Source organism: Bombina bombina, chromosome 2, assembly GCF_027579735.1.
Source record: "Bombina bombina isolate aBomBom1 chromosome 2, aBomBom1.pri, whole genome shotgun sequence".
NCBI lineage: Eukaryota > Metazoa > Chordata > Amphibia > Anura > Bombinatoridae > Bombina > Bombina bombina.
Window position 1 is genome coordinate 295,187,068 of NC_069500.1, and position 25,854 is coordinate 295,212,921.

The 25,854-nt window shown below is 41.0% G+C and overlaps 1 protein-coding gene across 2 annotated transcripts in view; it reads left to right on the plus strand.

Moving 5' to 3' along the window:
• The window catches only part of SRFBP1 (serum response factor binding protein 1), a 307,243-nt gene that overhangs the window by 280,562 nt on the left and 827 nt on the right, over window positions 1-25,854 (plus strand). For both annotated transcript variants that reach the window (XM_053701596.1, XM_053701598.1), the window contains one exon: window positions 13,563-13,600. In XM_053701596.1, coding sequence (XP_053557571.1) covers window positions 13,563-13,600 — 38 coding nt within the window. The remainder of the gene's footprint in view (window positions 1-13,562; window positions 13,601-25,854) is intronic.

Consider the following 25,854-nt stretch of genomic DNA (forward strand, 5'->3'; position numbering starts at 1 on the left):
GTGGTGTATCCAGTCCACGGCCCGCCCTGTCACTTTAAGGCAGGTGTTTTTATTTTTAAAACTACAGTCACCACTGCACCCTATAGTTTCTCCTTTTTCTTACTTGTCTTCGGTCAAATGACTGGAGGTGGGGGTTAGGGGAGGAGCTATATAGACAGCTCTGCTGTGGGTGTCCTCTTGCAACTTCCTGTTGGGAAGGAGAATATCCCCACAAGTAATGGATGAACCCGTGGACTGGATACACCACAAGAGAAAGAAATTTATCAGGTAAGCATAAATTTTGTTTTCTTTCATGTAATTAGCAAGAATCCATGAGCTAGTGACGTATGGGATATACATTCCTACCAGGAGGGGCAAAGTTTCCCAAACCTTAAAATGCCTATAAATACACCCCTCACAACACCCACAATTCAGTTTTACAAACTTTGCCTCCCGTGGAGGTGGTAGATTCTTCGTTGATATGCGCTTCGCAGCAGGCTGGAGCCAGGTTTTCCTCTGAGTGCAGTGAATGTCAGAGGGATGTGAAGAGAGTATTGCCTATTTGAATACCATGGTCTCCTTCTACGGGATCTATTTCATAGGTTCTCTGTTATCGGTCGTAGAGATTTCTTCTCCTACCTCCCTTTTCAGATCGACGATATACTCTAATATACCATTACCTCTACTGATTCTCGTTTCAGTACTGGTTTGGCTATCTACTATATGTAGATGAGTGTCTTGGGGTAAGTAATTCTTATTTCTATTTATGACACTCAAAGCTATGGTTGGGCACTTTATATGTAAAGTTCTAAATATATGTCTATAAACTTATATTTGCCTTGATTCAGGATAATCAGTATTCCTTTAAAATTCAGACTGTCAGTTTCATTATTTGGGATAATGCATTTCAAATTATTTTTTCTTTACCTTGAAAATTTTCAATTGACCATTTTTTCCTGCGTGCTGTTAGGCTCGCGGGGGCAGAAAATGTTTCTTTTTATTGCATAATTTTTGGCGCAAAAATTTGTCATTTCCGGAGCCGTAGTTGACGCCGGAAGTTGTATTCTGTTAACGTCATTTTTTGATGCATGCGTATTCAGACATTTTGTGCGCCAAAAAATGTGGGTGTCGGTTTCGGCATCAGAGGATGTGGCGTCATATTTGGCGCCAAATATATGGGCGTTGTATTTGGCGCCAAAAAATGTGGGCATCTTTTTTGTTCCACTTTTTTTCTTCACATTAAACCTCACTTTTTTTATTGCTTCTGGTTTCTAGAAGCTTATTATTTTGCATTCTTTCCCATTCCTGAAACTGTCATTTAAGGAATTTGATAATTTTGCTTTAATTTTTTTTTTTTTTCTCTATTACATATTGCAAGATTTCACTGTTCCTGTTTCAAAACATACTAAGGGATTCCGTTGACTGAGTTCAGTCCTACCAAAGCTAAGTTCATTTATTTTCAATGTTATGAATGTTTATCTTTAGCTATGGTTTCTTATAAGTTTCATGTTAAACTTTTATATGCAGAATCCATTAGTATTTATGCTTTATATATTGCTATTCTTTTTACATCTTATGTACAAGAAATACTTAGAAGATTTATAAGAATATATTTCTGATTCTATTTTAAAGGCTTTGTCTGACTTTGTGCCTTCTAATAAAATTTTTAGGTCTTTTTCAAACTTCTTTTTTAATTATTGAAGTTTCAAATGTCCAACAACATACTATTTTATCCTTCTCTGATGTTTTTTTTTCATTCAGAATTTTCTTCATCAGATATTGACACTAACAAATCTAATTTTTTATTAAAGTACATTTGTTCTTTGTTGAAAAGGTGTTGATTATTTTTTTTTTTTTTTTTTTTTTTAAATATATTTTTATTGAGGTTTCAAAAATATACAGAAATCAGAGAAACAACAACTCAACATTCTATTGGTCAGTTAAGTTCTAGAACAAAATAAAGAATAATATCTTCATGAACTAACAGCATGGATCAACAATCTATGAATCATAGGTATCTGAGGTAACGTATTAGTATACAATGAAATGAAATGAGGATACAGGTGTTGATTATTTTGGATATTAAGGTAACTAGTTCTTTCTCTTGTTAAGTGTATCCAGTCCACGGATCATCCATTACTTATGGGATATTAACTCCTCCCCAACAGGAAGTGCAAGAGGATTCACCCAGCAGAGCTGCTATATAGCTCCTCCCCTAACTGCCATTACCAGTCATTCTCTTGCACCCAACGAATAGATAGGATGTGTGAGAGGACTGTGGTGATTATACTTAGTTTCATACCTTCAATCAAAAGTTTGTTATTTTATAATAGCACCGGAGTGTGTTATTCCTTCTCTGGTAGAATTTGAAGAAGAATCTACCTGAGTTTTTCTATGATTTTAGCCGGAGTAGTTAAGATCATATTGCTGTTTCTCGGCCATCTGAGGAGAGGTAAACTTCAGATCAGGGGACAGCGGGCAGATTAATCTGCAAAGAGGTATGTAGCAGCTTATTATTTTCTGACAATGGAATTGATGAGAAAATTCTGCCATACCGATATAATGTAAACTCAGCCTTAAATGCAGTAGCAGCAACTGGTATCAGGCTGTCATGTATGTATATTTTACACTTCAGTATTCTGGGGAATGGCACTTCACTGGAATTATACTGTATGCATAAAACTTTAGCCTAATTTGCAGGGACTAGCAACAGGCTTTTTAATAACACTCAATTTATTAATGTTAAACGTTTTTTGCTGGCATGTAAAATCGTTTAATTTTCTGAGGTACTGGGTGAAAAAATGTTTTGGGCACTATTTTTTTCCACTTGGCAGTCGTTTTATTTAATTTATGACAGTTTACTGATCTCTCTCACTGTTATGTGTGAGGGGGAGGGACCTTTTTTGGTGCTTTTGCTACGCATCAAAAAATTCAGTCAGAAGTTTATTGTCTTCCCTGCATGATCCGGTTCATCTCTACAGAACTCAGGGGTCTTCAAAACTTGTTTTGAGGGAGGTAATCACTCACAGCAGAGCTGTGAGATTGTAGTTGACTGTGATAAAAAAAAAAAAACGTTTATTTCTGTATTTTTTTTTTTTTTTTTTTCTGCTATCAGGGTTAGTTATCCTTTGCTAATGGGAGCAATCCTTTGCTAAAATTGTGTTTTTTACAAAGATTTGATGCTATAACTTTTCAGTTTATTAATTTTCAACTGTCATAACTTTTTCTGTGCTTCTTATAGGCACAGTACGTTTTCATATTATAGTAAATTACTTGAAAAGTATTTCCAAGTTGCTAGTTTATTTGCTAGTGTGTTAAACATGTCTGATTCAGAGGAAGATATCTGTGCTATATGTGCTAAAGCCAAAGTGGAGCCCAATAGAAATTTATGTACTAACTGTATTGATGCTACTTTAAATAAAAGTCAATCTGTACAAATTGAACATATTTCACCAAACAACGAGGGGAGAGTTATGCCGACTAACTCGCCTCACGTGTCAGTACCTGCATCTCCCGCTCGGGAGGTGTGTGATATTGTAGCGCCGAGTACATCTGGGCGGCCATTACAAATCACATTACAGGATATGGCTACTGTTATGACTGAAGTTTTGGCTAAATTACCAGAACTAAGAGGTAAGCGTGATCACTCTGGGGTGAGAACAGAGTGCGCTGATAATATTAGGGCCATGTCAGACACTGCGTCACAATTTGCAGAACATGAGGACGGAGAGCTTCATTCTGCGGGTGACGGTTCTGATCCAAACAAACTGGATTCAGATATTTCAAATTTTAAATTTAAGCTGGAAAACCTCAGTGTATTACTAGGGGATGTGTTAGCGGCTCTGAATGATTGTAACACAGTTGCAATACCAGAGAAAATGTGTAGGTTGGATAAATATTTTGCGGTACCGGCGAGTACTGACGTTTTTCCTATACCTAAGAGACTTACTGAAATTGTTACTAAGGAGTGGGATAGACCCGGTGTGCCGTTCTCACCCCCTCCGATATTTAGAAAGATGTTTCCAATAGACGCCACCACACGGGACTTATGGCAAACGGTCCCTAAGGTGGAGGGAGCAGTTTCTACTTTAGCTAAGCGTACCACTATCCCGGTGGAGGATAGCTGTGCCTTTTCAGATCCAATGGATAAAAAGTTAGAGGGTTACCTTAAGAAAATGTTTGTTCAACAAGGTTTTATATTGCAACCTCTTGCATGCATTGCGCCTGTCACGGCTGCAGCAGCATTTTGGTTTGAGTCTCTGGAAGAGACACTTGAATCAGCTCCATTAGATGAGATTACACACAAGCTTAAAGCCCTTAAGTTAGCTAACTCATTTATTTCAGATGCCGTAGTACATTTAACTAAACTTACGGCTAAGAATTCCGGATTCGCCATTCAGGCACGCAGAGCACTGTGGCTAAAATCCTGGTCAGCTGACGTTACTTCTAAATCTAAATTGCTTAATATACCTTTCAAAGGGCAGACCTTATTCGGGCCCGGGTTGAAAGAAATTATCGCTGACATTACAGGAGGTAAAGGCCATGCCCTGCCTCAAGACAGAGCCAAACCTAAGGCTAGACAGTCTAATTTTCGTTCCTTTCGTAATTTCAAAGCAGGAGCAGCATCAACTTCCTCTGCACCAAAACAGGAAGGAGCTGTTGCTCGCTACAGACAAGGCTGGAGACCTAACCAGTCCTGGAACAAGGGCAAGCAGGCCAGGAAACCTGCTGCTGCCCCTAAGACAGCATGAATCGAGGGCCCCCGATCCGGGAACGGATCTAGTGGGGGGCAGACTTTCTCTCTTCGCCCAGGCTTGGGCAAGAGATGTCCAGGATCCCTGGGCGTTAGAGATCATATCTCAGGGATACCTTCTAGACTTCAAATTCTCTCCCCCAAGAGGGAGATTTCATCTGTCAAGGTTGTCAACAAACCAAATAAAGAAAGAGGCGTTTCTACGCTGCGTACAAGATCTTTTATTAATGGGAGTGATCCATCCGGTTCCGCGGTCGGAACAAGGACAAGGGTTTTACTCAAATCTGTTTGTGGTTCCCAAAAAAGAGGGAACTTTCAGGCCAATCTTGGATTTAAAGATCCTAAACAAATTCCTAAGAGTTCCATCGTTCAAAATGGAAACTATTCGGACAATTTTACCCATGATCCAAAAGGGTCAGTACATGACCACAGTGGATTTAAAGGATGCTTACCTTCACATACCGATTCACAAAGATCATTACCGGTATCTAAGGTTTGCCTTTCTAGACAGGCATTACCAGTTTGTAGCTCTTCCATTCGGATTGGCTACGGCTCCGAGAATCTTCACAAAGGTTCTGTGTGCTCTTCTGGCGGTACTAAGACCTCGAGGAATTGCGGTAGCTCCTTACCTAGACGACATTCTGATACAAGCTTCAAGCTTTCAAACTGCCAAGTCTCATACAGAGTTAGTACTGGCATTTCTAAGGTCGCATGGATGGAAGGTGAACGAAAAGAAGAGTTATCTCTTTCCACTCACAAGAGTTCCCTTCTTGGGGACTCTTATAGATTCTGTAGAAATGAAGATTTACCTGACAGAAGACAGGTTAACAAAGCTTCAAAATGCATGCCGTGTCCTTCATTCCATTCAACACCCGTCAGTAGCTCAATGCATGGAGGTGATCGGCTTAATGGTAGCAGCAATGGACATAGTACCCTTTGCACGCCTACATCTCAGACCGCTGCAATTGTGCATGCTAAGTCAGTGGAATGGGGATTACTCAGACTTGTCCCCTACTCTGAATCTGGATCAAGAGACCAGAAATTCTCTTCTATGGTGGCTTTCTCGGCCACATCTGTCCAGGGGGATGCCATTCAGCAGGCCGGACTGGACAATTGTAACAACAGACGCCAGCCTACTAGGTTGGGGCGCTGTCTGGAATTCTCTGAAGGCTCAGGGACAATGGAATCAGGAGGAGAGTCTCCTACCAATAAACATTCTGGAATTGAGAGCAGTTCTCAATGCCCTTCTGGCTTGGCCCCAGTTAACAACTCGGGGGTTCATCAGGTTTCAGTCGGACAACATCACGACTGTAGCTTACATCAACCATCAGGGAGGGCCAAGAAGCTCCCTAGCAATGATGGAAGTATCAAAGATAATTCGCTGGGCAGAGTCTCACTCTTGCCACCTGTCAGCAATCCACATCCCGGGAGTGGAGAACTGGGAGGCGGATTTCTTAAGTCGTCAGACTTTTCATCCGGGGGAGTGGGAACTTCATCCGGAGGTCTTTGCCCAAATACTTCGACGTTGGGGCAAACCAAAGATAGATCTCATGGCGTCTCGACAGAACGCAAAGCTTCCTCGTTACGGGTCCAGATCCAGGGATCCGGGAGCGGTTCTGATAGATGCTTTGACAGCACCTTGGACCTTCGGGATGGCTTATGTGTTTCCACCCTTCCCGATGCTTCCTCGATTGATTGCCAGAATCAAACAGGAGAGAGCATCAGTGATTCTAATAACGCCTGCATGGCCACGCAGGACTTGGTATGCAGATCTAGTGGACATGTCATCCTGTCCACCTTGGTCGCTACCTCTGAAACAGGACCTTCTGATCCAGGGTCCCTTCAAACATCAAAATCTAATTTCTCTGAAGCTGACTGCTTGGAAATTGAACGCTTGATTTTATCAAAACGTGGTTTTTCTGAGTCAGTTATTGATACCTTAATACAGGCTAGGAAGCCTGTTACCAGAAAGATTTACCATAAGATATGGCGCAAATACTTATATTGGTGCGAATCCAAGAGTTACTCATGGAGTAAGGTTAGGATTCCGAGGATATTGTCTTTTCTACAAGAAGGTTTAGAAAAGGGTTTATCCGCTAGTTCCTTAAAGGGACAGATTTCAGCTCTGTCCATTCTTTTACACAAACGTCTGTCAGAAGTTCCGGACGTTCAAGCTTTTTGTCAGGCTTTAGCTAGGATCAAGCCTGTGTTTAAAACTGTTGCTCCACCATGGAGTTTGAACTTAGTTCTTAATGTTTTACAGGGGGTTCCGTTTGAACCCCTTCATTCCATTGATATCAAGTTGTTATCTTGGAAAGTTCTGTTTTTAATGGCGATTTCCTCGGCTCGAAGAGTCTCTGAGTTATCTGCCTTACATTGTGATTCTCCTTATCTGATTTTTCATTCAGACAAGGTAGTTCTGCGTACTAAACCTGGGTTCCTACCTAAGGTGGTCATTAACAGGAATATCAATCAAGAGATTGTGGTTACACCTTTGTGTCCTAATCCTTCTTCGAAAAAGGAACGTCTGCTACACAATCTAGATGTAGTCCGTGCCCTGAAATTTTATCTACAGGCAACTAAGGATTTTCGACAAACGTCTTCCCTGTTTGTCGTTTATTCTGGTCAGAGGAGAGGTCAAAAAGCTTCGGCTACCTCTCTCTCCTTTTGGCTTCGTAGCATAATACGGTTAGCCTATGAGACTGCTGGACAGCAGCCTCCTGAAAGAATTACAGCACATTCTACTAGAGCTGTGGCTTCCACTTGGGCCTTTAAGAATGAGGCTTCTGTTGAACAGATTTGCAAGGCTGCAACTTGGTCTTCTCTTCATACTTTTTACAAATTTTACAAATTTGACACTTTTGCTTCTTCGGAGGCTGTTTTTGGGAGAAAGGTTCTTCAGGCAGTGGTTCCTTCCGTATAAAGAGCCTGCCTGTCCCTCCCGTCATCCGTGTACTTTAGCTTTGGTATTGGTATCCCATAAGTAATGGATGATCCGTGGACTGGATACACTTAACAAGAGAAAACATAATTTATGCTTACCTGATAAATTTATTTCTCTTGTAGTGTATCCAGTCCACGGCCCGCCCTGTCACTTTAAGGCAGGTAATTTTTCCATTAAACTACAGTCACCACTGTACCCTATGGTTTTCCTTTCTCTGCATGTTTTCGGTCGAATGACTGGTAATGGCAGTTAGGGGAGGAGCTATATAGCAGCTCTGCTGGGTGAATCCTCTTGCACTTCCTGTTGGGGAGGAGTTAATATCCCATAAGTAATGGATGATCCGTGGACTGGATACACTACAAGAGAAATAAATTTATCAGGTAAGCATAAATTATGTTTTTTCAAGACTAGCTAACATTTTATTTCTGCTTATTTATTCTTCTGTGTTTTCAGAGGTTTTTTTCCAGTTCCTCATACTAGGGAATGGAATAGGCTGAGAATTTTCTTTTATTCCTTTTTCAAAGGTTTTAAACTATATTCTTTGCCGGCAGTTAAATTCAATTTTGAGGGTTCTCCAATTTATTGGGGCTATCTATACTAATTATGCTATTGTTTCTATAGCAAAATAGTATTTATTTTCCTTTAGATGGTTGTATCTTATTTATGGAAAATTATTTAGTTTCAGGTACTTTTCTTGGACCTGTGATTTATTTGGATGATGTTGCAATTGCTTAATTTTTTCTGTTTACTTTAAGATCAAGTATCAGATTATGATTTATTTTAGCATTGTTAAAGGGACAAAATTTACTAGACTAGGTGCTGTTGCATTTGTCTTGTTGTTTTGCATTTATTGATTATGCAAGTCCAGTATATTGACTGGTCCTTTAACTGGACTATCATGCTAATAATTTCATTTGTGTCTTCATTTTATTGAATATTTTCGCAAATGAGGTTTAATCTATGTCTTTAGCTGTTTTAGCTAGAAGAATTTTGTGATTTCTAAAAATCCATATTTCTTTTGTTCTAAGATAATCAATTATTTGTTTTATAATTGGATTCAATTCTTAACTGTTACTCTGGGCTTCAAGATTGAGTTCTAAGACTAAAACTTTAAGCTTATATTAGTTTGGTGGTTCTTATTAAGGAACGAATTCCTGAATTCTTTCCCAAGTAACATGTTTTTAATTGGAAATTTTTCAGTTCAAAATCAGCTCCCTAAAATTGCGATGTACGTGCCGTATTCCAGCTCGGCTGGTAAGGGGCAGGTTAAGACTTTTTTGAAATGTATTTGGTTCTATTCGGTCCAAATTTCTTTGATTTTGGGTACAGAATAAGTTCAGAATAAACCGTCTGTGAGAAGTCTTTTTTCTCTATTATATTCCAGCTATTCCAGTAAGACTAACACTTTATTTAAGTGTGTTTCGGTCCTATATATTTTGGATACTGTTGAAGCATGGCTGATCACCCGTGGGGTTCAAGCGCTGCTCAGACCTGGAATCTTCTGGGGTATTTCTTCCAGTTCCATTTTTAGGAACTGGGTTTTGGAGTTTTATTCAAACTATTCTGCCTTTTTTTGGTCAGTGATAGCATTATTTGTTTTCATTAGATACAATAAATGCATATTTTCATTTTTCTGTTTTCATTCAGATTATTTTCTGAGGATGCGGAATCTCATATGATTCACTTTGTTCTTCCAAGACATAGAGGATCTTTTTTTCAAAAGCTCTTGATTCCTCACACAAAGGTCACCTTTTTTAGGTTTCCAGATAGTTTGTGTCACTGTCTTTGTCTCTATCAGACAAGGGACAATTTTATTGGGTTCCGTCTGTCGGTACCTTTAGTCTCTATTATTTCCTTCAGTTGCTATATATGCATAGAAGTTTTAGGTCTTATGACCACAGCATTGGATTCAATTCCCTTTGCTCATTTTCAATAGAAAGAACCTTTCCAGTTTTTTATGCTGAATTATGGTGCAGGGATTCTAGGATTTCACATTTTAAATCTTTGAATCCTAATATTTATCTATCTTGATTTGGTGGTTAAGATCACCATCATTTAGTTCTACAGGTCTCTTCGTTTCTTTCAACCTGGACCATGATCTCTACAGATGTGAGTCTTTTTGGTTGGCAGGCTGTCTGAGGATCTCTGTCAGCACAAGGGGTTTGGAAATCTCAGGAGGCGAGATTACCATTTGATATTTTAGAACTCTGTGCATTCTCAGAGTTTTTCAGTTAGTTTCTTTTTGAAGAAGAGACGTTTATTGTCTTTCAGACAATATCACAACTATGGTGTATGTCAATCATCAGGGTGGGACTATCAGTCCTTAGGCTGTGACAGAAGTGTCTCGGATATTAGCTTGGGCTAAATCCAGCTCCTATCTAAATTCTGTGTTTTTTTTCTCAGGTATAGATATTTGGGAAGCGGATTATCTCTGTTAATCAAGCTTTACATCCGGGAGAATGGTCTCTCATACCCAGATATGTTTTTCAATTTTTCAGATGTGAGCATTTCTAGAAATAGATCTGCTGGCATCTCATCTGAATAAAGAACTTCCCAGGGGCCTATTCAGGTCCCGTGATCCTCAGGCGGAAGTAGTGTATGCATTGACATTTCTTTGGAATTATCTTTTTGCCTATTTCTTTCCGCCTCTAGTTCTTCTTCCAAAGTGATTTCCAAAATTCTTATGGAGTATTTGTTTGTTCTGCTGGTGGCTCCAGCATGGCCTCTCAGGTTTTGGTATGCGGATCTCATTCGGATGGCCAGTTGCCAACCTTGGACACTTCCGTTTAAACCAGACCTTCTTTCTCAAGGCCCATTTTTTCCATCAGGATCTCAAATCATTAAATTTGAAGGGATGAAGATTGAACGCTTGATTTTTAGTCATAGAGGTTTCTCTGACTCATTGATTATTACTATGTTTCAGGCTCGTAAATCTGTCTCTAGAAAGATTTATTATCGAGTCTGGAAGACCTACTTTTCTTGGCATTCTTTTAAAATTCATAGAATTTTATAATTTTTTTCAGGTTGGTTTGGATAAGGTTTTGTCTTCAGTTCTTTGATAGGACAAATCTCTACTCTTTCTGTTCTTTTTTCACAAAAAGATTGCTAATCATCCTGATATTCATTGTTTTGTACAGGCTTTGGTCCGTATCAAGCCTGTCATTAAACAATCTCTCCTCTTTGGAGTCTCAATTTGGTGCTGAGGGCTTTACATGCTCCTCCGTTTGAGCCTATGCATTCTCTGAACATTAAATTACTTTCTTGGAAAAGTATTGTTCCTTTTGGTTATTTCTTCTGCTTGAAGAGTTTTTGAGTTATCTGCTCTTTTTTGTGAATATCCTTTTCTGATTTTTCATCAGGATAAGGCAGTGTTACTTCCTGATATTCATCATTTTGTTCAGGTTTTGATTCGTATCAAACCTGTCATTAAGCCAATTTCTCCTCCTTGGAGTCTTAATTTGGTTCTGAAGGCTTTTCAGGCTCTCTATTTGAGCATATGCTTGCTCTGGACATTAATTACTTTCATGGAAAGTATTGTTCTTTTTGGACATCTCTTCAGCTAGAACAGTTTTTGAATTATCTGTTCTTTCTTGTGAATCTCTTTTTTCTGATTTTTTCATCAGGATAAGGTGTTTTTTGCTGTCCTCATTTCAATTCTTACCTAACGTTGTAAATTCTAACAACATTAGGGAGGAATTATTGTTTTCCTAAAACTTCTTTGGTGAGATTCTTACTTTCTTTGGATATGGTAAGAGTTTTTTGAAATTCTATGTTGAAGCTATTCAGATTTCAGATAGACTTCTAGTCTATTTGTTATCTTTTCTGGTTTTAGGAAGGTCAAAAGGCTTCTGCCATTTATTTGGCATCTTGCTTAAACTTTTGTTTCATCATGATTATTTGGAGTCGGGTGGATTCCCACCTTGGAGGATTACGGCTCATTCTACTAGGTAAGCTTCTACTTCCTGGGCTTTTTAAGAATGAAGCTTCTATTGATCAGATTTGCAAAGCAATGACTTGGTCTTCTTTGCATACTTTTACTATGTTCTACCATTTTGATGTTTTCTCTTATTTAGAAGCAGTTTTGGTAGAATGGTACTTCAGGCAGCTGTTTCAGTTTGATTCTTCTGCTTATAATTTCAGTTTTTTTCATTATAAAAATTGAAACCTTTTTGATTTGGGTAGTGGATTAATTTTTCAGCGGAATTGGCTGTCTTTATTTTATCCCTCCCTCTCTAGTGACTCTTGCGTGGAAATTCCACATCTTGGGTATTTGCTATCCCATACGTCACTAGCTCATGGACTCTTGCTAATTACATGAAAGAAAACATAATTTATGTAAGAACTTACCTGATAAATTCATTTCTTTCATATTAGCAAGAGTACATGAGGCCCACCCTTTTTTGTGGTGGTTATGATTTTTTGTATAAAGCACAATTATTCCAATTCCTTATTTTTTGATGCTTTCTCTCCTTTCTTATCACCCCACTTCTTGGCTATTCGTTAAACTGAATTGTGGGTGTGGTTAGGGGTGTATTTATAGGCATTTTAAGGTTTGGGAAACTTTGCCCCTCCTGGTAGAAATGTATATCCCATACGTCACTAGCTCATGGACTCTTGCTAATATGAAAGAAATGAATTTATCAGGTAAGTTCTTACATAAATAGTTTTTTTGTTGTATTCTGCAAAGGGCACGGTTATGGAGTACTGACTGAAAGGTTCCCAAAACTTTGCTCATGCCATATTCATGTTAAAGAACCACTTAAAGTTATGGAAAATCCAAGTGTTTAACAAACGCTAAGATTTACCATCACTAAAAATCAAGGTGAGTTTAATTCATCAACCGTGTAAAATGGGTGCTAAACTCACCCTTTCTGTGCGGTTGCACAGCGCTAAATTCAACAGCTCCGACCACTCATGGTACATCAACCAATAGCGATGTGTGTCAACTGACAGGTTTCTAAATGCACGCACCGCTGTTGGTACAGAGGTGCAAGTGGCACCTTATTGAAGATTGTTGTGCTGTGAGCGACCAGAGCTGCTGATTTAGCGCTGTGCAATGGCACAGAAAGGGTGAGTTTAGCACCCTTTTTTACACAGTTGATGAATGAAACTCCCCTTCATTTTTAGTGATCGCAAATCCTAGCATTTGTTAACACTTGGATTTACCATAACTTTAACAAAGTAGAATAGCATAATGAGTAATACATAATAAATAGACAATGCAAAAGCAGTTTGTTTGAATTCCACATTAGTAGATTTTTTTCTGACAAATTTCAAACTTTTTCTTACCCACTGCATCATGTGACAATCATCCAATTACAAAATGCATATACGTATATTCTGTGATTCTTGCACATGTTCAATGGGAACTGGTGCCTCAAAGTTTGCATATAAAAAGATTGTGCACATTTAGATAATGGATATGAATTGGAAAGTTGTTTAAAATTGTGTGCTTAGAGGAGGGGGGGGGAGGGGGGAGGGGGGAGAGGGAAAGACTGCTTCTGGCCTTGTTCCTGGCCATAGTTGTGATATTGATGTTTCTGTTGGGGGGAGGGGAGGGAGGGGAAAAAATGGGGATAAAATATACTCCAACAGAGAAATTATAATCATTTAGGAATGACAGAATGGAATTTAATTCATAACATTTTTTTTCTTTTTTCTTTGCTTGCTGATGTTTCTTTGACTGTTTATTCTTTGTTTTGGAAATTATCGAAAATGTATAAATCTGTTGGAGTTCAATAAAGATGATTTAGAAAAAAAAAATTGTGTGCTCTATCTGAAGTTTAATTTTGATTATCGTGTCCCTTTATTTTTTTTATAATTCTGCTTTTTAACCATATACTCTGGATAAAAACTTCTTTCAACTTTTTATTTTGTTTTTTATAGAGAAACTAATGTGTCAACAGAAAAAAGCACAAGCTCAGGTAAGTACGTGTAAAATGACAACCAGTTTCTGTTATCTAATTAAATCCCTTCTTTACATAATGTTTCCCCCAGCTTGTTTTCAGTCATTAAAGCTTGTGTGATAACTAATTTTTCAGACTGCAAAAGTAATTTAAGTACTATTTTAGTTTTTAGTCTTCCCTGTAATAAAAACATATGATAACTAAGGGTTAGATTTATTAAAGGGCACTAATAGTAGAAAAATTACATGCTCTAATCCATTAAGCCATATAGTATCAACTCTGCTCTACTGTGTGGTTACTTTTTATGGGCCCAATAAGGTTTTATTTTTATTTTTTAAATTAGCTACTGATACAAGATTCATTGATTTTGTGAGGTAAATTTCAATATTAATTTAAATTTAAAAAAAAACTTTATACAGGGTCGTTATGTTAAAAAAAACAACTTTATACAGGGTCGTTATGTTATGTGTTTGTATGTATATATTATTTATGCATATATAAAATGGTCTAACACATCAGAGCTTCATTCATCACTTGTAGGAATTAAGAATCTGGCCACCAGGAGGAGGCAAAGACACCCCAGCCAAAGGCTTAAATACCTCCCCCACTTCCCTCTTCCCCTAGTCATTCTTTGCCTTTCGTCACAGGAGGTTGGCAGAGAAGTGTCGGAAGATTCGGAGTAGTCTCTTATGGAGGGTAGTACTCTTCGCATTGGGACTGGAGTTTTAAGTAATCCTGTCAGCCTCTCAGTGAGAGCATGGGTGAAAGTTAGAGTCCGGAGATGCAGGGGGAGTTCTTCTGCGAAACCATCCTGACTCATATTAACAGCTCCTTAAGCAATCAGCTTTGACGAGTTTCGCTGCCAGGTTTTCTTCTCTCAAGTCCATGTCAGGAGTGACGCTACTAACCTGTCACACTTGAAGGGCCATGTTCCTGTTCCACGGCGCCGATTCTGGTAAGATAGTTTCATTATATATATATATTGCATACAAAGAGAGAAGCGCTCTACCAGGAACGAACAACAGCTCAGTGGCTTGTTCTATGGCGATTTACCACCCGGAAGCAGCCTCTTTTAGACCAGTGTGCTTTTCACAGAAGAAAACTTTCCTGAAGTATATCAGTCTGATCCCGCCAAGTAAGGTCAGTCCAGCCCCGAAATACCAGGCAATTCTCCTCTGAACAAGGAACATGACAACCCCAGACGATCGTATCGGCCTCCTATGGGCCTCGTCAGTGAGGTGCAGCCACATTCCTCTAAGCACACTGGGCAAGGAGTCCACGTCTGGTTTCCCCCATCACCCATAGGGAGACTTCCCCAGGGTCATAATAATTTGCATACAAAGAGAGAATCGCTCTACCAGGAACGAACAACAGCTCAGTAGCTTGTTCTATGGCGATTTACCACCTGGAAGCAGCCTCTTTTAGACCAGTGTGCTTTTCACAGAAGAAAACTTTCCTGAAGTATATCAGTCTGATCCTGCCAAGTAAGGTCAGTCCAGCCCCGAAATACCAGGCAATTCTCCTCTGAACAAGGAACATGACAACCCCAGACGATCGTTTCGGCCTCCTATGGGCCTCGTAAGTGAGGTGCAGCCACATTCCTCTAAGCACACTGGGCAAGGAGTCCACGTCTGGTTTCCCCCATCACCCATAGGGAGACTTCCCCAGGGTCATAATAATTTGCATACAAAGAGAGAAGCGCTCTACCAGGAACGAACAACAGCTCAGTGGCTTGTTCTATGGCGATTTACCACCCGGAAGCAGCCTTTTTTAGACCAGTGTGCTTTTCACAGAAGAAAACTTTCCTGAAGTATATCAGTCTGATCCCGCCAAGTAAGGTCAGTCCAGCCCCGAAATACCAGGCAAGTCTCCTCTGAACAAGGAACATGACAACCCCAGACGATCGTTTCGGCCTCCTATGGGCCTCGTCAGTGAGGTGCAGCCACATTCCTCTAAGCACACTGGGCAAGGAGTCCACGTCTGGTTTCCCCCATCACCCATAGGGAGACTTCCCCAGGGTCATAATAATTTGCATACAAAGAGAGAAGTGCTCTACCAGGAACGAACAACAGCTCAGTGGCTTGTTCTATGGCGATTTACCACACGGAAGCAGCCTCTTTTAGACCAGTGTGCTTTTCACAGAAGAAAACTTTCCTGAAGTATATCAGTCTGATCCCGCCAAGTAAGGTCAGTCCAGCCCCGAAATACCAGGCAATTCTCCTCTGAACAAGGAACATGACAACCCCAGACGATCGTTTCGGCCTCCTATGGGCCTCGTCAGTGAGGTGCAGCCACATTCCTCTAAGCACACTGGGCAAGGAGTCCACGTCTGGTTTCCCCCATTACCCATAGGGAGACTTCCCCAGGGTCATAATAATTTGCATACAAAGAGAGAAGCGCTCTACCAGGAACGAACAACAGCTCAGTGGCTTGTTCTATGGCGATTTACCACCCGGAAGCAGCCTCTTTTAGACCAGTGTGCTTTTCACAGAAGAAAACTTTCCTGAAGTATATCAGTCTGATCCCGCCAAGTAAGGTCAGTCCAGCCCTGAAATACCAGGCAATTCTCCTCTGAACAAGGAACATGACAACCCCAGACGATCATATATATATGTGATAACACAAGAAGACAGGGTCACAGTGTGACTTCTTTTATCTGTATAGAATCTAGGGTAATACCCTCGGAAGGGGGTTATTGAACAGGGGAAATTTTAATATACATAATAATGTTTATTGTGTTTTTTGCTGCACTTATGTGAGATGAGGCACTGTTAATGTGGAGCAGTTAGCAGACCGGTGAGGGAGTCCCTGTCTTGGTGGACCCAACCGGGCTAGTTGTCCCTGGGGACTTCCTTCCTGAGACCATCCTGAGAGATTGTAACCACGGATGCGAGTCTATCAGGATGGGGAGCCGTTTGGGGTGCCAAAAATGCACAAGGAAGATAGACTCGAGAGGAATCGAGTCTACGTATAAATATTCTGGAACTTTGAGCGATATTCAACGCTCTGAAGGCTTTGACCCTCCTGGGGTCGTCCCAATTCATCAGATTCCAATCGGACAACATCACCTCAGTGATTTACATAAACCACCAGGGGGGACTAGAAGCTCCCTAGCAATGAGTGAAGTATCTCTGATTCTGGAATGGGCAGAGACTCACAATTGTTTGCCCTCAGCGATCCACATTCCTGGAAAGCAGATTTTCTGAGTAGACAGACATTTCATCCAGGGGAATGGTCTCTCCACCCCGAGATGTTTGCGGAGATCTGCACCAGATGGGGGATGGGGGAAATAGATCTCATGGCGTCCAAACTCAATTGCAAGTTACACAGATACGGGTCGCGATACAGTGATCCCCAGGCGGAACTGATAGACGCCTTGACGGTACCCTGGGACTTCAACCTAATCTACATATTCCCACCGTTGCCTCTTCTACCTCGAGTAGTTGCCTGCTTAAAGCAGGAGCAAACTTTGGCGATTCTGATTGCTCTGTCGTGGCCGCAGAGGATGTGGTTTGCGGATCTAGTGGTGATGTCGTCATATCTGCAGTGGAAGTTACCTTGTCGCAAGCATCTGTTAGTTCAAGGTCCTTTTTTACACCAAATCTTGATACTCTGAGACTGACTGCATGGAGATTGAATGCCTAGTCTTAGCCAAAAGAGGTTTTTCAGAGAGAGTGATAGACACTCTCTCATCCAGGCCAGGAAGCCGATCACAAGGTGTGGAGGACCTCCTTGCCCTGGTGTGAGGAACCTGGATACCCATGGCATAAGGTCAAGGTACCCAGAATTTTGGACTTTCTCCAGAATGGTCTGGATAAGGGTCTTGCTGCAAGTTCCATGAGGGGACAGATCTCTGCTTTATCGGTACTGTTGCATAAGAAGCTTGCGGAGCTTCCTGATATTCAGTCCTTTGTTCAGGCTCTGGCTAGGATTAGACCAGTTTTCAGGAATTCGGCTCCTCCCTGGAGTTTAAACTTAGTGCTTAAGGTCTTGCAGAGGACTCCGTTTGAGACTATGCATGCCCTGGACATTAAAATTATCTCATGGAAGGTTCTGTTTTTATTGGCTATTGCATCTGCAAGCAGAGTCTCTGACTTGGTAGCCTTACAATTTGAGCCTCCTTACTTGGTTTTTCATGCTGACAAAGCCGTTCTGCGAACCGGTTTGGGATTTCTTTCCAAGGTAGTGTCGAGTCATAACATTAACCAGGAAATAGTGGTTCCTTCCTTGTGGCCTAACCCTTCCTCTTCGAAGAAGTTACTGCATAATCTGGATGTGGTTTGAGCCTTGAAATTTTATCTTCAAGTCACGGAGTTCAGACAGACGTCCTTATTCGTTGTGTATTCTGGAAGGCACAGGGTGCAGAGGGCCTCTGCAACTTCTCTATCTTTTTGGTTGAGGAGTATGATCTGTCTGGCTTATGAGTTAGCGGGACACAAGCCTCCTCAGAGGATTACGGCTCACTTGACTAGAGCTGTGACCTCTTCTTGGGCTTTTAAGAATGAGGCTTCTATGGATCAGACTTGTAAGGCCACAACCTGGTCATCCTTACATACTTTTGCAAAGTTTTACAAATTTGACGTTTTTGCTTCGGCGGAAGCAGCTTTTGGGAGAAAGGTTCTGCAGGCTGTGGTGCCCTCAGTATAGGGTTCCGCAACTTTTACCCTCCCGTTTTCTTCATTCAGTGTCCTCTAGAGCTTTGGGTATTTGTTCCCATGATGAATGAAGCAGTGGACTCTCCTCCGCTTTAGATGGAAAACATAAATTATGCTTACCTGATAAATTCATTTCCTTTGTGGAGAGGAGAGTCCACTGCACCCGTCCGTCCGTGGGTGGACCTAAATTTATTTTTTGTTCTTCTGGCACCATTTATACCCTGATATTTCTCCTACTGGTCCTTGTTCCCTTGGCAGAATGACTGGGGGATAAGGGAAGTGGGGGAGGTATTTAAGCTTTTGGCTGGGGTGTCTTTGCCTCCTCCTGGTGACCAGGTTCTTAATTTCCACAAGTAATGAATGAAGCAGTGGACTCTCCTCCCCACAATGGAAATTAAATTATCAGGTAAGTCTAATTTTGTTTTTTTATTGTTTAAAAAGATAGATATTCCCTTTATTTGCCATTCCCCAGTTTTGCATAACCAACACAGTTATATTAATATTCATTTGACCTCTGTGATTGATTACCTTTTATCTATGTCTCTGCAGACTGCCCCCTTATTTCAGTTCTTTTGACAGACTTGCATGTAAGCCAATCAGTGCTGACTCATAAATAACTCCATGGGAGTGAGCACAATGTTATTATATGGCACACATGAACTAGTGCTGTCTAGCTGTAAAAAAAAAAACGCAAAGAGGCGGCCCTCAGGGGCTTATAAATTGGCACATGAGCCTACATAGGTTTAGCCTTCAACAAAGAATACAAAGAGCACAACGCAAATTTGATGATGAAAGCAAATTGAAAGGTTGTTTAAAATTGCATTCCCTATCTGAATCATGAAAGTTTAATTATTATTATTTTTTTTTTTTTTTCAAGCAAACTTTATTGAAAGATTTAATAAATGTTATACAAATGTAAAAAAGAGACATTCATTGCAAAAAAGGATAATAAATGATACTATTGGAACTCGGATGTAGTATAGCATGAGTCCATCGCAACCAGAGTTCAAAATGTCTCTGAGTATTTAAAGCTTGCGGTGTTTTCTTCTTTTTTCTCCAAACAAAACTTTTAACTTTAATAACACATAAACATAAACATAAGCAATGCTACACGTTGTTTGAGTTTGCAAATGTTGTTTCAAATACAAATTTCTATGTATAATAATCTTTCTTTATAGAGGCTGGGCGTGGGGATATTTCCTTACCGGAGTTTTCCATACATAGCAGTTATGTTGTATTAACTTAGTTATCACTAACTTTACTTCTTAGAGATCTGGGATTATATGATTCCATATGATTCCAACTGTGCAGGGTCTATATCTATTTTTATAGCAATTTAGACTACCCTAAGGTGCTGTGGATTTGTGTATGTGATAATGCAGATCTTAATATAGTATTGGTGATAGTGGAATGGAACGGAGTACGGCAGGACAGGATATGCCAAGGCATAACTTGGGTACAGGTCATAGCCTTTATGTCCTCAGTGTATCGATGTGCTAATTTATGTGTTAGTGTCCTGTTGGAGTTGTTTGGGTGGGGGTGATATCTGCATATGTATGTATGTTTCCCAGTATAGAGACATTGCACAATAGAAGTCCATTCTGTCTGTGTTGAGATAATGATATTTCTCTAATGACAGGAGAAGTGTGGCATTTTGAGACCAATCCTGTTTGGACGAGATCTTGCTCTGTTTCCAGAGTCTCGGGATTAATTGTTTTGCGCTGCTAAGCATAATATATAATAGAGTGGATTTATATTTACATTTAATCTTTGGAGGCTTATTGAATAGCAGCGTTAGGGGGTCAAAGGGGATTTTCTGTGCGAGTACTTTCTGCATTTCCCCATGTATCTCCTGCCAATATGGTCGGAGTATTGGACACTCCCACCAAATGTGGTATAATGTGCCTTTCTGCTTACAATTCCTCCAACAGAGGGGGTCTGAGTGTTGAAAATTTTTTGCTAACCTGCTTGGGTACAGATACCATCTCCCTAGCAGTTTCATATTTGTCTCGGTTATTCCCATTGATGAGGGTGCCTTGCCCATTTGTTGGAAAATAGTGTTCCATGTGTCTGGGGGGACTGTGATAGACATCTCCACCTCCCAAACCTTGGTGTAAGATGGCAGGTTTTTCGAGTGTAGTGCTAGTAATATTTTGTATATCATAGATAATGATCCCTTCGTTACTTGCGGTGAGTGGCATAATTGTTCAAAGGGGTTAAGATTCCAAGTCAGATCGGACTTATCTTTGTGGTGGGAGAGAGAGTGCGATAGTTGAAGATATTCAAACCATCTATTAAAGTACGTTATGTTTTTTTCCGTTAAAGACGTTTTAGCTAGGATAGCCCCTTGGTCTATCACCGAGCATATAGGTAGGCCTGCGGCGATAGAATATGAGCCTCTCGCCCACAAGTGTAAGTGGTGGGTAGTCGCTGTTATGGCATAAGGGGGTCAATGGTGAGGGGATTGTGGATATGTTCCTCTGGGATCTGGTCAGGTTGTCCCATGTAGTTAGTGTATCTGTTATCAGCGAGGAAGCAACTAAGAGATTATGTCTGTGTTGCCTATGTGTCCAGCATATAGCTGCTAAGCTCTGTCAGCCCGCTAGGTCATGCTCTAGCTTTACCCATTCCTTATTTGGTGCATTTTTACACCAGTCAATCACTCTGGTAAGTTGAGCCGCTTGGTGATAAAATAGGAGGTTAGGTACTCCGAGGCCACCCTTATCTCTACTTCTGTAAAGTACCGGTTTTGCTATTCTAGGGCGTTTGTGGGCCCAGATAAAGGTGTTGACTATTTTTTGTGCGTTGTTAATGTATTGCGGTGGAGGTTGTATGGGGACAGTCTGAAACAAGTACAGGAGTCTGGGCAGTACGCTCATCTTAAAAGCCTGAATCCTACCCAACCATGAGAGGCACTTACCCTGCCAAGTTTTTAATTCTGAACTGATAGATTCTAGGAGGTGGTGGTGGTTTAATTGATACAAGGAATCCTTGGAGTTTGTTATGTGTACCCCTAGATACTTTATAGAGGTGGTTTTAGAGGTGAACTGATATTGTGTCGTGATCTGAGTATGTACTTGATCTGTTGTCCCTATGCCTAGGAACTCTGATTTTGACGAATTTATTTTGAAGTTAGAGTATGTACTGTATGTCTCGATCTCTGGGAGTAGTGTCGAGAGGGACTGTAAGGGAGAGGTGAGCGAGAATAGGATATCGTCGGCATATAGCGTTAACTTGTAGTGTGTGTTGTTTATATGAATCCCTTGTATGCCTTCATTTCCCCTAATTTTAGAAGCTAGAACCTCCATGGCCAGAATAAACAATAGGGGGGATAGGGGGCAGCCCTGCCTTGTTCCGTTTGAGATATGAAAAGGTTCTGACAGTGAGTTGTTTAATTTAATACGGGCTGTTGGCGATTGATATAAAGCAAAGATTTTCCCTATAAGTTTTTCACCCATGCCGAACCGAGCTAAAGTAAGTTTCAAAAACGTCCAATCCAGCCTGTCGAACGCTTTTTCGGCCTCGACAGCTAGAAAAATTGTTGGGATGTTATGGGATTGGGTGTATTCTAATATGTTAAGAACCTTGATGGTGTTATCTCTCGCCTCCCTTTGGGGCACAAAGCCCACCTGGTTCAGATGGATTAGTTGGGGTAGGAATTTATTAATTCTGGTGGCTATTAGTTTCGCATATAGTTTGATGTCTACGTTCAGGAGGGAAATGGGGCGAAAGTTGGAAGGGGTGTCTGGTGATTTTCCGGGTTTGGGTATTACTGTCACGTGGGCCTCTAGCATTGAAGAAAGAAACGGGTGTTTCTGGTCAACAGTGTTGAAGATAGAGCATAAATGTGGCAATAAGGTGTGTGCATATTTTTTGTAATATGAGACGGTGAAGCCATCCGGCCCTGGGCTTTTGCCAGTGGGTAGTTGTTTAAGGGCTGTAAGAATTTCCGATGTTGAGAAGGGAACTTCCAGCTCTGTCGCCTGCGCCGTTGTCAGTTGGGGTAGGGAAGTGTCTGCTAAGTATGCGTTAATCAATTGTGGCGTGTCTATTAGGTGGTTCTTTTTTCCCGTGAGGTCATAAAGTTGAGAGTAGTATGTTAGGAATTGAGACAGGATTTCTGGTATGGTGTGTACCTTTTCATTTCAGGGGTTTTTTACTTCATGTATAAAAGTTTTGAGTTTTTTCAGTTTAAGGGAGTGAGCGAGGACCTTTCCTGCTCTATTACTTTCAAAATAGAACTTTTGCTTAGTTTTTAGGGCTAAAGTATTAGCTTCTTTTATTAGTTGATCATGAACTGCCTTCCTAGCTTTTACAAGCTCTGCAAGAGTTTGTGGGGATGTGGGGTTTCACTTGTGTTCATATTCTAATTTAGATAGGAGCTCGTGGATGATTTGTATAATAATCGTGCTTTCTGTTTAATGTGCACTTGATATTTTATAAATTCCCCTCTCATAAAACATTTGTGGGCTTCCCATACTATCAGGGGATCTGTCTCGGGAAGGGAATTAAATTGGAAGTATTCTGGGAGCAGTTTCTCAATTTTGTTATTAAGGTCAGCGTACCTTAGCAAATTATCCTCCAGTTTCCACTGATAAGTGCTTTTTGGTGCAAATTGGCCAGTCAAGTCTCGTAAGTACTGCAGAGTGGTCTGACCAGACAGTGTGTGAGAGTCTTGATGATAGGACGTTAGTGAGTCCCTTTTGATTAGTGAGTTGATAATCGATTCTGCTATATGTGCGGTGTGGGGAGGAGAAGAAGGAGTAATCCCTCTTCTCGGGGTGTTTGAATCTCCAAATGTCAAACAGAGTCTGTTCGTGCATTAGTCTCTATAATTGTTTAGTTACATGCTTAGGTGTTGTGGGTTTGGGGTTTGTGGTATCTAGATTTGGTTGGATAGGTGTATTGAAGTCCCCTCCCATATAGAGTGCTCCTATTGTGTGGTCTAATATCTGTGTGAAAACCTTTCTGAAGAAGGGGAGCTGTTTGGTGTTGGGAGCATACAGGTTGACCAACGTCACCGGAATACCAAACAGGCCAGTGACGCAGAGATAACTGCCCTCTGTGTCTGTGTGTGTTTGTATGGGAGTAAAAGAGATGTTTCTGCCTATAAGGATGCTTACGCCGCTGCGCTTATGGTCAAATGAGCTATGGAAGCATTGCGTATACTGTCCTCCATAGTATCTAGGTTCCTTTGATTTTAAAAAGTGAGTCTCCTGTAGAAAGAGAATGTCACCCCCCTTCCTGCGGAGGTCTTTCATAGCTAAAGAGCGTTTTTGTGCTGAATTTAGGCCTCTAGTGTTTTGACTAATTAATGTGATTGTTCTATTGTTAGTGGCCATGGTTAATCCGTGAGAGGGAAGCTATTGGGTTGTCCATGAGGGTGTGAATGATATCTAGCATGATAGATTCTGCTTGTACATTGTGCCCTGAGTGCGCCCCCACACCCAGTCCTCTGACGTGTAGCAATAACATGTTAAACACTAAACAATACAAGAAATAAAACAAGTAGCATAAATCAAATCTTAGTAAGAAGTATCTTAGATTACATAACGTCATATGACTTTACTAATGCGAGAGGGGCTATAAACCAGCTCCTTATCACTAGTGCTTATTGTTTAAAGATCTAACAGGTGTCTGAAATAAACTAACCCTTTCATCTCCGTTTTTGACACAGGATTACTTTGAGGGTGGGCATTACACTTATTACTACAGCCCCCCAGGTTTTTATAGAGAGGGCCCTGTTCCTGGAGGGCGATCTTGGCAACCATCTGCTTTACTATTGACTATATAAAACAGCATATATTAAAAATAGTGTTGACAAAATTATTCACAGGTAAAGTCGTTAAGCATTATACGTTACCAAGGCATAGTTCCCTAATGTTGTTCACAGTCTGTGTGGCAGTTCTTGGATGTTTTTTCAAAGTAACCCCTTATGTGGCAAGGTCTCTAGGTTACGGGCTGGGGTGTGATACCCCAGGGCCGTGCCAATGCTTGGGTCTTGGATCTGGGGACCGCCTTTTGCCAGTCCCCTGGGGCCGTTCGCGATGGTTTTTTCCTAGGGGGTTCAGGATGATCGTCTGCCAGTAGGCCCTCTGGCGGGTCTATTTCCAGTGCAGAGCAGAAATCACTGACGTCTTCTGCGGACTTGCAATCCAGTTTCCTATTGCCATGCAGAACATATAGATGGAATGGAAATCCCCATCTATAGAGGATTTTCTTTTGACGGAGTAGTGCCGTCAATGGAGCTAATTCTCGTCTTCTTTGGAGTGTCTGTTGCGACAGGTCCTGATAGAATTGGAGTATAGTACCCCTGAATTTCACTGGTTGGTGTTTGCGTGAGAGGTTTAGGAGCTCCTCTTTCATCCCAAAGTCCTTAAACTTCATTATTATGTCTCTTGGAGGAGCCGTATTTGGGGGTTTAGGCCTGAGGGCAATATGTGCTCTAACCCAGGGGATATCTGTAGAAGGAGGGGTATTCTTAAGGTGGGCAAAAAGTGCCAGGATATAGGTTGGGAAGTCTTTGGGTAGCACCAACTCAGGAACCCTGCGGATTCTGAGGTTTTTCCGTCGGCTACGGTTCTCGAGGTCCTCTATTTTGTCGTATAGATCAGCTATAATTTTTGTATGATGCGTTGTGGTGTCTTGAACCTCGTTAATTTCTTCTTGTAAGTGGTCAGAGAACTCCTCCAGTGCTTCCACTCTGTTGTTCATAGAGTGCAGGTCCTGTTTGATCTCAGCAATTTCTTCACGTATGCATGAGCGGATAATATCTGCTATGTCCTGCTTGGACGCTAACGTGGAGAGAATGTCATTTGGTACTGAGGTGCTTTCTTCTGATCCCTCCATGTTTTTTGTGGTGTTTGTTGCTTTTGTAAAAGCGATCTTCTGTGCTCCTCACTTGTTGAGGTCTTAAAGCTTGTGGGAGAGAAAAACTGTTCCACTAGATTGTCCTTTTGGCTGGTTGATTTAAGCAATTTGTGGGGTTTTGCAGAGCGCTTGGTGTTCATTGTGCCTCAGTGCTCAGTATCAGCAATTGCGTAATTACCTCCTCAGTGGTCTTACTGTGAGCTGGGTGTCAATGCCCTTGTGTAAACTGTTGGTGTATTTGAACTGTCAGGTTCTATTAAATAGAGTACCCCCTGGAATGTGCTCTGTGAGTCTCAGACTATACTCCTGATTTGGGTGAGCTGTAGCACCCAAGTATGTAGAGTGAGAGGAGCTAACTGTGTGCTTGACGGGGCTGCTCCTTGTCGAAATGTGTTTACGCTGCAAGCGTGATGGCTTCCTGTTGCAGCTATTTGCCTTAATTAGAGGGGCCCTGCGGAGGTTCTATGCTCTAGCCCGCTGTTTATTTATAGAAGTAGTTAATTAATATGCAGTTACCGGTGTTGCTACGTCTGGGCTCTGAGGCCTTTTCGTGCTGACTCAGGGAACATCTGCTCTGTGGACAAGATGGCGGCTTACTAACTGTATGTAGCGTGGTAAGTGTCGCTCCCGCAGACAGATATTGAGGTCAGTGCCTATGTACGAGCGTTTGTTCTTACCGCCTTTCGGTCCGTCAGTGCGGTGTCTAATAATATGCTATCGTGCGGCTTCTTCTGCTGTTTTCAGTAT